General features: G+C 43.3%; 1 protein-coding gene across 1 annotated transcript in view; it reads left to right on the top strand.

The window, feature by feature from the left end:
- LOC149440707 (galectin-4-like) overlaps positions 1-11,649 on the top strand; it is a 56,638-nt gene extending 44,989 nt beyond the window's left edge. The window contains exons 8-9 of the mRNA XM_089658212.1: positions 9,159-9,324; positions 11,390-11,649. Coding sequence (XP_089514338.1) covers positions 9,159-9,324; positions 11,390-11,536 — 313 coding nt within the window. The 3' untranslated portion in view covers positions 11,537-11,649. The remainder of the gene's footprint in view (positions 1-9,158; positions 9,325-11,389) is intronic.
- The last annotated feature ends 3,413 nt before the right edge of the window (positions 11,650-15,062 follow it).

The raw sequence follows: 15,062 nt of genomic DNA, 5'->3' as shown, positions 1-15,062 counted from the left end.
GTGGTGTGAACAGGGCATATGGAGAACAACTGATTTTGTTGTGCTCTTGCAGAACGCATGCAGAAAAAGTTACGTCTCTGCACCATGGTGTGAACGAGCCCTTAAAGTAGAACTAAAGCTGAAAATTTAGTAAGGAAGGGTTATAACTCCAGTCAGATTTTCTTGCCATCTATGTCCCATTGGGGAGATCTCCCTTCACTTCCCATCTCATAGCCAAACAGCAAGTGAGAGAAAATCTCTCCAAAGTGAGGGAATCCCTGTTTGTCACCAGAACTAGTGTCCCCATTGAAGATGCCCCCCTTTATTCCTGTTCCATGACATCCCAAAATCTGTGAATTTCTTTCATTTTCACTTTTGTTGATAACAGTAAATAGGACAAATAGGGTGAATTTCCCTAACAGGGCACAGACAGCAATATAAACCTGACAGGTGCTTCAATCCTTCTCCACTCTATCTAAAACTAAAAAAAAAAGTTTTGTCTTTTGATATACTTTGAGGATAAGGAAATAAATTGGGGTAATCTGAATAAAAAGCTTAATAAATGCTAGCCCTTGACCTCTGAAATATTCCCAAAAATCTAATCCACATTAGATGTATTTTTCTCAAATAAAATCTTCCCTCAACCAATGTATCCCGAAATTTGTGGTCCTGGACAGGGGCGGACTGACCATTTGGAAACTCGGGCACTGTCCGAGGGCCTGGGGTCAGTAGGGGGCCCCATGAGATGCCCCTGGTACCTTTTTCATAGGCTTTTTTGAGTTTGGGAAAGGACACAGGGGCCCCATGATCCCCTATTGCCCGGGGGGCCCCATGAGTTGTCAATCTGCCCCTGGGGCAGACTGACCAATTGGAAACTCGGGCACTGCCCGAGGGCCTGGGGTCAGTAGGGGGCCCCATGAGATTCCCCTGGTACCTTTTTCATAGGCTTTTTTGAGTATGGGCAAGGACACAGGGGCCCCATGATCCCCTATTTCCCGGGGGCCCCATGAGTTGTCAGTCCGCCCCTGGGGCAGACTGACCATTTGGAAACTCGGGCACTGCCCGAGGGCCCGGGGTCAGTAGGGGGCCCCATGAGATGCCCCTGGTACCTTTTTCATAGGCCTTTTTGAGTTTGGGCAAGGACACAGGGGCCCTATGATCCTCTATAGCCTGGGGGCCCCATGAGTTGTCAGTCTGCCCCTGGTCCTGGATGCACACAGGGCCGTGGATAAGGGGGTACCACCAGTCCTCCTGTAGGCGGCCCAGGCCAGCAGGGGGGCCCCAAGTAGCTGGGTGAATCAGATGTTGGCAGGGATGGTGATCGGAACAGCGGAGCGGCAATTACTGGAACCAATCCCCCATATGGCTCTTTCTGCAGCAGCTGAAAACTGTCTTCTTCTCCTCTTCCTTCCGTCGGCTTTCAGCTGCTGCAGAGAGAGCCATACGTGGGATCAGTTACAGTAATTGCCCCACATCACCCTCCTTGTGCACCATATGTTTCCCCCTGTTGACAAGGCCCCCACTCCCACAGTGCTGCAGGATACCCTCCTTTCCTTCCCACTGGCAGCTGCAGGCACTAGGACAATAGGAACCTTCAGGATGGAGAGTGAGGGAAGGTTCCAGTAAATATGTCACATTTACCAGCCCCTCCCTTTCCTGAATGAATACAATGAGTGATCAGTACTGATCACGCGCTGTGTTCATTCATACCTGAAGCATAGTAAACTGGGTTTTTTTTTGTTTTTTTGGGGGGGGGGGGGCCTGTCAGGTTGGCTGTATCGGGCCCCATGGTTTCTAACAGCAGCCCTGGATACACACTTAATTATTCTACCCACTACACTGGAATTTATAAATGGTCTAATCATTTTTCCAACCTCTCCATGACAGCTCAAACAGCTTAAACAGCTCAAAAAGCAAAATGCCAAACAATAAAGGGTATCACAGGCAGAATCTAAGTACAATAATGTCCGTGGTGATCCGTGAATTTAGATTCTGCCCGTGATACACTTTGTTTGGCATTTTGCTTTTTGAGCTGTTTAGCTGATATTTTCATGCTTTTACTTGATGCACTTTACAGTTTCACTGAGCTCATTACATTCATGATGCACTTTACCATACTGTTTGATTTTTAGATTTCACATTTACTAATGTTTTTTGCACTTTTATGTGTTGCACTCTACCATTCCGCAATATTTTTTTTTTTTCTTTAGCGCTGCACTTTCTTACATACACACTGAAGATTGCAAGGGCAGTGCAATCTGAATGTGGTGCAGGAAACGCACACAAATCACGGGTTTCCTATACTGCATTCTATTGTGAACCTAGGCTAAGTGCTGGACTGAAACCTCTATGAACAAGGAAACCAAAACTGACACATTCTTTGAAAAATCAGAAAGTTTTAATAGTAATATGTCAACAAACAAGAACAATAAAATTATTTCATTATCAGGCCCTTAGGCTAGGTTCACACCTATGCAGGTTGCATATGAGCCATTTTTGCATTGCGTTTTTGCACCTGTGGTTTTGACACGTTTTTCTTTTTTTTTCTTGTTGCTAGATTTAAAATGCAAAATGCATCAAAAATGTGGCAAAAACACATCAAAAACACAGCAAAAACGCAATACATGCTTTTCTGCAGCGTTTCCATTGAAGTCTAGGGAACCAAAAATGCAATTTTTTGTATTCAAAAAAGTCCCTGACCCATTCCAAAAAACGCACTGGGTGAAAATGCGCAGATGTGAACATGTCCCATAGGAAATCACGTTAAATGGCGTTTGCTGGCATGGCACATTGGGACGGCATATAGAATGAAAGCACTGCAATGCAGCAACAAATATTTTTGCATATTATGCTAGTGCATCCATTAGTGCTGTGCAAAGGTGTGAACCCATACTTTTGTATTTCAATGGTTTTTAGTCATTTTAAACAAAGAAGGACTGAAGCAAAATGCTCGCAGGGGCTATCAATGGCACATACTGTAAGCAATAGAAGGAAAAATGTTACACCAGCAATGGAGGAAACACGCCCACGCAGGGGCGATCAATGGCACAGAAAATGCATATATATATATATATACACACACACAGTGGGGCAAAAAAGTATTTAGTCAGCCACCAATTGTGCAAGTTCTCCCACTTAAAAAGATGAGAGAGGCCTGTAATTGGCATCATAGGTAGACCTCAACTATGAGAGACAAAATGAGAAAAAAAATCCAGACAATAACATTGGCTGATTTGGAAAGAATTTATTTGCAAATTATGGTGGAAAATAAGTATTTGGTCACCTACAAACAAGCAAGATTTCTGGCTCTCACAGACCTCTACCTTCTTTAAGAGGCTCCTCTGTCCTGCACTCATTACCTGTATCATTGGCACCTGTTTGAGGTTGTGGACAGGTGTCTTTTATACTGATAACAAGTTCAAACAGTCCCACTCCAAGCTCCACTATGGTGAAGACCAAAGAGCTGTCGAAGGACACCAGAAACAAAATTGTAGACCTGCACCAGGCTGGGAAGACTGAATCTGCAATAGGCAAGCAGCTTGGTGTGAACAAATCAACTGTGGGAGCAATAATTAGAAAATGGAAGACATACAAGACCACTGATAATCTCCCTCGATCTGGGGCTCCACGCAAGATCTCACCCCGTGGGGTCAAAATGATCACAAGAACGGTGAGCAAAAATCCCAGGACCACACGGGGGGACCTAGTGAATGACCTGCAGAGAGCTGGGACCGACGTAACAAAGGCTACCATCAGTAACACACTATGCCGCCAGGGACTCAGATCCTGCAGTGCCAGACGTGTCCCCCTGCTTAATCCAGTACATATCCAGGCCCATCTGAAGTTTGCTAGAGAGCATTTGGATGATCCAGAACAGGATTGGGAGAATGTCATATGGTCAGATGAAACCAAAATAGAACTGTTTGGTAGAAACACAACTCGTCGTGTTTGGAGGAGAGAGAATGCTGAGTTGCATCCAAAGAACACCATACCTACTGTGAAGCATGGGGGTGGCAACATCATGCTTTGCGGCTATTTCTCCGCAAAGGGACCAGGACGACTGATCCACGTACAAGACAGAATGAATGGGGCCATGTATCGTGAGATTTTGAGTGTAAACCTCCTTCCATCAGCAAGGGCATTGAAGATGAAACGTGGCTGGGTCTTCCAACATGACAATGATCCCAAACATACCACCCAGTGGTAGTGGCTTTTTAAGAAGCATTTCAAGGTCCTGGAGTGGCCTAGCCAGTCTCCAGATCTCAACCCCATAGAAAACCTTTGGAGGGAGTTGAAAGTCCGTGTTGCCCAGCGACAGCCCCAAAACATCACTGCTCTAGAGGAGATCTGCATGGAGGAATGGGCCAACATACCAGCAACAGTGTGTGCCAACCTTGTGAAGACTTACAGGAAACATTTGACCTCTGTCATTGCCAACAAAGGATATATAACAAAGTATTGAGATGAACTTTTGATATTGACCAAATACTTATTTTCCACCATAATTTGCAAATAAATTCTTTCCAAATCAGCCAATGTGCTTGTCTGGATTTTTTTTCTCATTTTGTCTCTCATAGTTGAGGTCTACCTATGATGACAATTACAGGCCTCTCTCATCTTTTTAAGTGGGAGAACTTGCACAATTGGTGGCTGACTAAATACTTTTTTGCCCCACTGTGTATGTATATATATATATATATATATATATATATATATATATTACAGTGTTATAACTCCAACAGTGAAGCAGACCAGAGACAGGTCTCTACAAAAACGTGCAAAGACAAAAAGGACACGTGTAAAGACAAAAAGTAAGAAGAGGAAAACAAGACAAGACCAACAGCAGGGATTCGGGAACGCCAATATCGATCCACAACCTAGACCCAGACTAGCCGGGGGGGAGCGTGGGAAAAGCATATTACAACCACGGCTCCCAGATTTTCAAAAATTTGTGTTGGGAGTCATTACGGATACTCAATATCTGTTCATTAAGCATCAAAGTGGACATACGGTCCCGCACTCCATGAAGAAGGACAGATGTACGTTTCCAAGCTTGAGCAATTGTTTTAGTTGCCGACAAGAACAAATAGGAGGCCAGTTTCTGCTGGTGAGCAAACAGGCCTGGTATGGGACAATGAAGCAAGGCATACCGGGCTTCCCGGCATATGGAGAGATGAAACAATTTGCAGAGAAGGCCAAATACATGAGACCAAAACAGGATCCATCCCAAGCATGACCACCATACATGCAATACATCTCCGCGATGGTCACAACCCTGAAAGCAGCAATCACTATAGGTAGAGTTCACCTGGGCTATACGAGCCGGGACCCAATACCAACAGAACAGTGCTTTTATATGCCGTCTCCAGCGTATTTGTGCTAAATGAACATTTAGCTATAAATGACCAGGCCTTATTCCAGTCCTCCTGATCTACGATCGCCCCCAAATCGCGCTCCCATTGACCGACATACGTTAGGGAAGCATGCGTTGAGCGCCTATTCAATGATGCAGGGTAGGGAAACAAGATCCGGGGCGCCAGGTCACTGTTGGCAAATCTGTTCCAAGGCAGATTTCTGGTATGGAAAGGTGGATGTACCATGCAGTGAGGTCAGTCAATGCCGCAATTGAAGAGGACAAAAAAATTCTGCTGGGGGAACATCCCATGATTTCCGAAGAGAATTCCAGGTAGGGAAAGACCGAGAGGTCAAGAAGTGTCGCACCTGCGAAAAACCATTGGCCACCCACCAGAACGCCCCTGGTTGATCTAACCCCGGTGAGAAAAGAGGGTTATTAGTATTTGGGAGCAGAGGTAGAAAGGGTGACATCAAGCCACCAGAGAAGCGAACCGAGTCCCATACGCACAGGCCATGAAGCAAAATTGGGCTCAGTGTCGTCGGGCATAGAGCCGAGGGGAGCCATAGAAGTGTCAATGTTGCGATAGGGGCACAGTTAGGCAGTTCCAAAAGAACCCAGAGAGGAACATCAGAGGAGGCGTGCAACATAGACAGTGGGGCAATCTGACTCCCCTGGTAGTACTTGCCACCCGCAGACCTCCCTGTAGCCTATGGATGAAATGCATAGTTCTGGAGGTAAACCCATATTTGTTACATAATTTTAACAAGCGAAGAATAGCTGCATGTCAACCCCAACCTCTAATCCATGTTTTACTGCAAAGTAATTCACTCTAAAAAAAAATCTCAAAGACTCCGAAGTTCAGTTTCAGTCGCTTTCTAACAGCTTAAAATAGTATTAAAACAGCATTATTTATCTTAACACCATGAGCACAACAAAATAAATATTAGCCAGTACACTGTTTGTTAAAATTCTTGCCCCAGCATCTGAAGTTTACAACTTTCAATGCTACTGGGTCCTGTTCTCTCAGTGCTGCTTCCCTCAACTTCTGGTCTTCACAGGAGAGAGACAACCATGGAGAGTGCAGTCTGGAGTCAGTCTGTTAGCTTAGGGAAAAGAAGGGGGGCAGGGGAAGGCCTTACCATTTTAGGCTATTAGGCTATGTGTTTAATTTGATGCACACAGTGTATAGAGACACAACTCTAGTCACTGCATGCAACAGTGGCTCCATTGAATGCTGCAAGAGAAAGGAGCCACCCTGAAACAGGAAACCTGCAGCGGTCATGGCACCAGTTCAAGCAAGGATTAAAAGATAAAGGAGCTGCATACTAAGTAAGTGATATAATTAGTTGCTGAAAGTGTTTAAAAACAGAGGGTTTAACTTCAGTTTAAGAAACACCTGTTGCTTGTTACAGGTCTGGTAGAATGCCAAGTTTCTACTTTCTATAAACATCAGCTCAGATTTTAGTGCCCCTGTTTTGAATTTCAAAGAAGAATTCTCCACAATGCCTGTAGCTACAGAGGTGGATGAAGCCTGTTTTACTTGTTGACCATATGTAAAAACATTGTATGCATATTCTGAGCATTGGGTTGCTTTAAACAAAGTGCTCATTAACTTTTCAATTTTAACTAGCTAACATATGTCCTTTCCAGAACAGATAAAGGTTTAGGATAGAACCTAAAGAAGTGTCTTAGTGAGCACTATAAGCAAGAGTGAAGTGTAGAGGGTATGAGAGTGGATACTATGTGTAGGTGAGTAGTATGGAGGATATGGAAGCAGGCAATGGGCACAGGAGAGGATACAGAGCCCTGTCCCAGGGCATTTGTGAAAATGGCACGAGAGTAAAAGGTACCGCATGTAGCACCCTCCTAGGTAGCTGCTAGGATTTGTATAGTTAGGAGAAGTAGAGATGTATTTATCTGCTTAACAGAGAGGCTGTTAGTAAAATCTAGTTGGGTTCTCTGCTTAACCACTTCCTGTCCGGACACTTTCACCCCCTTCCTGTCCAGGGCAATTTTCAGCTTTCAGCGCTATCAAACTTTGACTGACAATTGCGCGATCATGCAATACTGTACCCATATGAATTTTTTACTGGTTTTTTTTAGACAGATAAAGCTTTATTTTGGTGGTATTTATTCACCGCTGTGATTTTTATTTTTTTTGCTATGTAAATGAAAAGTCCAAAAATTTGGAAAAAAAGTGTTTTTCTTATAAAATTTTGCAAGTAAATAATCTTTCATCATAAATCTTGACCAAAATGTATTCCGTTATATTTTTAGTAAAAAAAAAAAAAAAGCCAAATTAGTTTATAACCAAAAATTATCATTTTTAAACATTTTTATTTTGTTTTTTATTGTATTATTGTTTTTTTTTTTGTTTTTTTTACATACTGTCACCCTAGCAGTACAGTGTCACCATGGTGAAACTGTACTACTTGTGGGGGGTGATGAAGATTTTTTTCTTTTTTTTTTTTACAGTGATTGCTTTTACACCCATATAGAATGTAAAAGCAATCATTTCTCTCTCTGTCTGCATTCTTGCAGCCATTGAGAAATACTGAGTGAGCTGTGATTGGTCACACCTTGTCACATGGTACAAGGCTGTTGTAAATAGCCTTGTACCATGTGACCTCTGTGATCATTCACAGATTTCACACGTAGTAAGCAATGATGTCACAAGTGACATCTTGCTTACTACTTTGCATGTGATCACTGATTGGCCAATCAGTGATCACATGATCGGGACCTCGTACAGAGGTCCCGCCCGAAGATGGGTGTTTCACTGTGTCCGGAGGACACAGCGGGCACCAGATCGCGGTGCTGCGCGCTCCCAGGGAGCGCGCACAGCTAGAAAAGGCAGGTGCCGTTTATGAACAGCAACCCGCCCCTGGAGTGCCACCGCCCTGCCGTTTATAAACAGCAGGCGGACGGCAAGTGGTTAACAGAGTGCTGTGATGGATTAGTCAGGTCTGCTCATGATGCTCTGGTGCTGCTGACTTTTGGAGAAGTTCCGCTTTAACCATTTGAGTCACAAAAAGTGGTTACTAATTTTTCCATATTTAGCAACAAAATCACAACAAAAATGGTAATAGGCACACAAGTGAGCAACAGAAGGTGGAGGTCAGACCAATGTGTGTGCGCTGGAGGCGAGATCTCACTGAAAAAGGTCCAGTTTGTGTGTTGGAGGTGTGATGTCACTGGGGAAGAACTAGGATTTGATGGGCTCTTTCTTGGTAGTGTATTCATTAGGGCTGTGGCAACTTAAATCACACACCATCTCTTACTGCAAAAATACAGACATAGCAAATTACAATGTGCATATTAATATTTAGTATTTTCACACAGTGCCAGACTATGGCACACTCATCTACTTTTCACTGGTTTGCGGTCTATCCTTGAAAGAATACTGAAAGAATCCTGCTATATACAGAGCTCAGTAGCACAAGCTGAAATATACGCAGAATGAAATTTCAGAGAAGTGACTCCTCCCTCTTTCTGTGTTCAGTAGGATCCCCTCAAAATTTCGGTAGGAGACAGGGAGGCTATCAGTTTCTACAATATGGTCTTTAAAATTCGCTCAGTGCTCTGGGAACCCTTTGTCACAGGTGCACCTTAATGTTGATTTATAAAACAAATAGAGTCATTAATAAATATAGTAGAAAACATGCATAAAATACAGCAAAATTCAGTCAACAACTAATAGTTGGGTGTTGGGAGGGGTAACTACTGACCATTTCTAATACATCAGAGGGGGGTTTTTTTCATATTTACTGAAAACAGAAGCCTTTTTAATGATAAAAAGTAAATTTCTCTTTTCTTTCTAAAGCTTTTCTATAAACCTCAAAAATGGAAGCAGCAGTGATATTGCATTGCATATTAACCCCCGCCTGTCAAAAAATGCTCTAATCAGGAACAGCTTCGTCAATGGTACCTGGGGACAAGAAGAAACACAGGTTACCAAAAACCCAGTCAAGCAGGGTGACTACTTTGAGGTAAGTTACTGGGCAATGGAAGGCTGCTTTCACACTGCTTTGTTGCAGAAATGTACAGTGTTTCTGGTGTGTATTGCACCTGTAAAAAAAAAAAGGACATGTGACTTTAAAATGCACCAAAACCGCAACTGCGTTTTTGATACATTTTTGCCATGGGTTTGATGTGTTTATCAATCATTTCAATGGAGAGTTGCATTTTTGTTGTTTTTTTTTTTTACCGCACCAAAAATGCAGCGTGCAGTATTTTTAGAGATGCAACTGTCCCGCAACTGACTGGCTTGAACTGCTCCAAAGGATTTAATTGTCATGTATTTTTCTTCCGCTTTTGGTAAGGTAAAAATGGAAGACAAAGTGATCAGTGTGAAAGGGGCCTAATATGCAAAGGGTGCTGCAGCAAAGTCAATATATAGGGAGTGACATGACCATACAGTTTTGAGTAGTCTACAGAGTGATTGAATGGTGAGCTGGATTATTTTTTTGAAAGCCAAAGTTCTGAACATTTTCAGATTAAGACATTTGTTGGAAAGGTAAGACTGTTCAATTCACTGTAATTGTATATTTATTGAGCCTGTCGAGCAGCCTGAACACTGACCATGAGCGAGCCAAAGTGGCAATAAGCGGTTACAAGGCAGATCTTTTGGCGTAGTCACACTTGCAGCTGATGAAACTGCAGTTGCTGCACCATTTAAGTGGAATTAAACCCAAAAGCAAACATTTATTATCTTGCAGCTTACCGATTCTTAGATGTGATGGCTGCATTAGTTTTCTTTTTTAGGCTCTCTTTCCTTTATTTTCACCTGATGATCTGGCTAGTAAGTCTGTTGTTTTTCACCTGAACAAGCTATTCTGCAGATGCAGCTGTTATAGGGTTGAGACAAATCATTTACTACTGCTGGGTGTGCTTACAATAGTCAGATTTCATTTATTTATTCATGCAAAACCTTTGCCAGAAGAAAAAACTGCTGTAACTGCTTATGAAGTATTAGCTGGAGTTCAATTTGGTAATGTATCTTAATCTGCTAGTCAGGGGCGGACTGACAACTCATGGGGCCCCTGTGTCCTTGCCCAAACTCAAAAAAACCTATGAAAAAAGTACCAGGGGCATCTCATGGGGCCCCCTACTGACCCCGGGCCCTCGGGCAGTGCCCGAGTTTCCAAATAGTCCGCCCCTGCTGCTAGTACATCTAATGTTTTCCTCGCCCCAGATTAACAATGCTGCTGTCCAAAGGTGTTCCCTGGGCTCTTTTAACCAGAGCAGAGGCACTCTAATACAGGAGGTGTGTTACTGGCCAGATCAGATCACCAAGTGAAAACTAAGGGAAAAAAAGGAAACTAATGCAGCCACCATGTCTAATCATTGGTAAACTGCAAGATATTAAAATTATGGTTTTGGGTTTAATACTCTTTTAAAGAGGAGTTTCAGTCATATGTGTGAAAATTAAACGTCAGCAGCTAAGAAAACTGTATCTGCTGACTTTTAATAAACAGACACTCACCTGTCCAGGGATCCAGTGTTGTCCTCACCCGAGCCAGTTTCTTCATCGGTCTTCAGTTCCTGGTATCGGCATCTTGACTGTGGGCAGCCGCATGGGACTCCTTGAGGCTTTACAGCCAGCTGCCCACAGTGCTATCTGAATGGTCTAACAGACTTCTGGGAAATGTGTGCCAAAAGGGTTTGGGCAAAGGGAGGGGGGAGGAGAACTTAAAAACCAGTTACCCACTCCCCCCAAAAAAATCCAAATGTGGCAGAGAAGGGGCCAGGAGGAGGAAGAGTAGGACTTCCCCTTTGGATGAAGCTCAGCTTTAAGATACAGAGAAAGAATGTCGTCATTGGGTTTCAAGCAGGTATGTCTGGTCTTTATTGTGACCTCTGAATCAAGGCTGGATGACCTGCCAACTGCTAATTAGCTATGGTGAGATTTGTGATTCACTAACAGCTGGTTGGCCATAGGCTGTTCAAAATGCATCATTTTTGTTACATCATTTTAATATTAGGAACTTCAAACCCAGTATTGTCCATGGTCATAATTAGATACTGTGAGCTTATATGTGTTTTTTCTTCCAGCTTTCTATTCGCTCTGGACAGAAGTCATTTAAGATCTTTATGAATGGAAGTCCCCTTTGTGACTACGGTTACCGCGTTTTTAATTTGGCACAAGTGGACACCCTGGAAGTGGAAGGAGATGTAAAACTATCTTATGTGCTCATCTAATAAAGTCTTCAACTAGAAACCTCGCAAAATGGAAGTCACCAGTTACCAGCAGTTAATCCTGATCAACTAATCTGATCCTCAGTAATAAAATTCAGTTAATTGTTTATATGAAACAGTGATGTCTCCTCTATTCATAAACCTGGGCATGTTGATTGTAGATTAAGGGGGAAGAGGCAGCAGAACTTGTAGACAAGTTAGCCTGAATGCGCTCCAAGGGTGTCTAGGGACAAGCAAAGGTAGGGGTAATCCAGAGGGGCTTAACTTTTGAGGACTTGAGTGAGCACAAGTTTTGCAAGCTTTTACATAGGAACAGGAGTCCTTATGGTGAGAGGGCCACTAAAGCCCACGAGAAACCAAAGAAAAAGTTTTAATAATCCCTGGGTGCCCGGTCATCTTAGTGTCATGTGCCCCTGAAAGCACTCTAAGCCTAAGGTGGAGGGGAACAAGCAGCTTTCCAGGGGGTAGCCTGGACGGAGCACTGGACTGAGCCTTTAAAAGGAGGTCATGGGAAAGGGTCTCCATTACTTGTGCTGGAGGTAAGATATTGTGAAACGTAGAGGAAACAGGACTCAAGGCTGCAAGACAGCAGGCCGGTCTCTAAGAGGAAAAGATTCAAACTGTAGCAATTGGCTGCAAAGGGGGCCTGTGGATGATTCAATAAACTTGTCAGTGTCTTCTGCTACAGTAGAGTCATATAAAAGGCAAATGGTTAAGTAAAGTAAAGTAAAGATACACTTGGAAAGGTTGTCATGATCAGGATCCAAATAGGACTGTAATAAAGGCAAGGGACTAGTATTGGCCACAAAAGAGTCACAAATAGGCAACATGTCAGCAGATTTAATGCAGTTCAAGAGCTAATCTTTCCTGTAGCCCAATCTATGTGCAGATTATGAAGTTTAATCCAAGGAAAACCTAAGATAAGGGGATAAGCAGGAGAGATCAGGTAGAAGCCGACTGTCTCCTTATGAAATTCCCCAATGGTCAGAGTAATAGGTACATTGCACAAGGTGATCAGGCCCATGGATAAGGGAGAGTTTTCAACAGCTAAGGCTGAAAAGGGTCTGTGCACGTTAGTCAAGGGAATCTGTAGATTGTGTGCTAGGTTACGGTCAATGAAATTGCTTTTGGCACCAGAATCAAAGAAAGCTGAGAGGTGCTGTGAAAACGTGGCAGAACCAAGATGTGCAGGAACAAATAGTTTATCTCAGGGGGAACCTGGCACTGGATAGTCTAAATAAGCAGACCCCCAGCCGCACTAGACTCTTGGCATTCCCCTGCTTATTGGGGCAACTGACGACAAAGTGGCCGTGGTCACCACAGAAAGTCCCTGGGATCTTCTTCTAGCCTTTTCCTCAGAGGATAAATGAGTAGCACCAAGTTATATGGGCTCCTCCTCCTAGAGAGGTTGAGAGAGAGCTCAGGAAGGTCTGATAGAGAAGAAGAGGGCAGTGTACTAGGGAGCAGAGGAACAAACCTCTCAGTACGGCTTTCCCATAAACACCTGTCTATATGAATGGCTACGAGCATGGCTTCATTCAACGACTTTGGTTCAGGGTAGTGTACTACAGAGTCTTTGATGGAGTCTGATAAGCCTAACTTGAACTGGTTTCTTAGACCTGGGCCATTCCACCCTGAGTCAGGTGACCATTGGCAGAAATCAGAACAGTATTGTTCAGTGGAGCATTTACCCTAATGTAGTGACCGAAGGTTAGTTTTTGCTGAGTGGTAAGTGTGACAGAACGCGGCGCCCGACCCTTGCCCTTCTCACCAACTTGTGACAAAGGACCAGCCAATCTCGCACCGCACTGTCACTTGCGTAAAATGCCACTCTCAGCTGTACCATGCACAAAGATTTTCCAGCTCGCGGGACCACAATCTATGTGCCAGCAGTCTGAGAGTGATTGTTACTGGGTTAGGTTAATTACACAATTAACCCTTCACACTGCCACCACCACCTTTTTACAGAGAAGGAGGAAACTCACAAATCCTAGCAATCACACTATGATATTAGCATAAGCGTCTGCAACACACTGTCACCACAGACAGGGATATTCAGAGGGTTATTACATACAGTAACACTCTTAAAGAGACAGGGATTCTTTAGTTTGCATTAAAAGCTTTAGAGACAGTTTCAACACTTTTTAAAATAGGGTTTATTACTAAAAATGTCAAAATGGTGCAATTAAAATATTTACAGAAAAAGATGCTACAAAGATATAAAGAGAACAAAAATGCAACCGAGAAATAAAGTCCTCTTTACACTCTAGGTGTAAATGGGGTCTGAAAGTAAAATTTGTTTATTTACACAAGAACAGCGAGGCTCCATTCAGATCTGTGTGTTTCTGAACACATGGCAAACTGCACAGAATATGCATGCTTTGCCATGTGTTTCAGAAACAAGCTGCAAATGTGCTTGGTGTTTGTGATGTCATTACATGTTAAAAGCACCTCAAGTGCTGCAAATGCACAAAAAACTACGGTAACGTACCATACTCCGCTCCAAAAAAAGTCCTGGCACTTCTCTGGGGCAATTGTTGCAGGTAGGGCAGCCCATTCAAGTGAATGAAAAACCAATATTACCACAGAGCATTATATAAATCATAAATAATATCAATCAATAAAAAATTATTCAATCATCAGTGAAGGAAATTAATAAAAAATAAATAAACTGCATCAGTGAAACAAATATAAATATATGTGAAAAAAAATTACATTTATGTGAAAAATAAATAAAAAATTCTGCATGTGAATAAAGTCCACGGTCCCAAATCAATAGTGAAGAAATAGTGCTCCAATTAAAGAAATGGTGCCAAAGGAAATCCAACTCAGACTCTTAGGGGTTTATTTACTAAAGCTGGCGAGTGCAAAATCAGACTCACTTCTGCATAGAAACCAATCAGCTTCCAGGTTTCATTGCCAAAGCTTCATTGAACAAGCTGAGGTTAGAAGCTGATTGGTTTCTATGCAGAAGGGAGTCTGATTTTGGACTCTCCAGCTTTAGTAAATAAACCCCTTAGTGACAGGCTTTGCATATGGTGTCTAGCTTCGAGATCCACGTGTAGTTCAGGTAAGTGGAAAGTCCGCCTTTGGATATCCAGGCAGCGGGCGGAATAGTAGAAACTGTTTGCCTTCAGACCAGACCCCCCCCCCCCCCACACACACACACATACATACACACACAGTCTAATAAAAAGAGAAAAAGGAGAGAGAGAGAGACATTCCTCCAGTACTCACCTCTGGAATGAAAGCAGCTGGCCATCCCCGGAGACATGGTCAGGAAAGCCCAGTGTTGTCCTTGTGTGGGAACAAGAGTCGGTCTCTACACCCTCCAGCAGCCCACAGCCTCTCTCGGATCCCATGGCAGAGCTCAAGCGGTACTTCACCTGGTCCCCATCCCTTGTCACCTGCCATGAGTGTCCCTTTTTCTGGGGGCCGATGCCGCCCCCCCTAAAAAATGCCACCCAGGGCAAATGCCTTGTTTGCCTTTGTTGCCTGTGGTTTAGACATTAATGGCTGTTGAGTTATT

The sequence above is a fragment of the Staurois parvus genome, unplaced genomic scaffold (assembly GCF_062004578.1).
Source record: "Staurois parvus isolate SC_StPar_1 unplaced genomic scaffold, SC_StPar_1.0 ptg001058l, whole genome shotgun sequence".
NCBI lineage: Eukaryota > Metazoa > Chordata > Amphibia > Anura > Ranidae > Staurois > Staurois parvus.
This window is presented reverse-complemented; position numbering and strand designations above follow the sequence as displayed.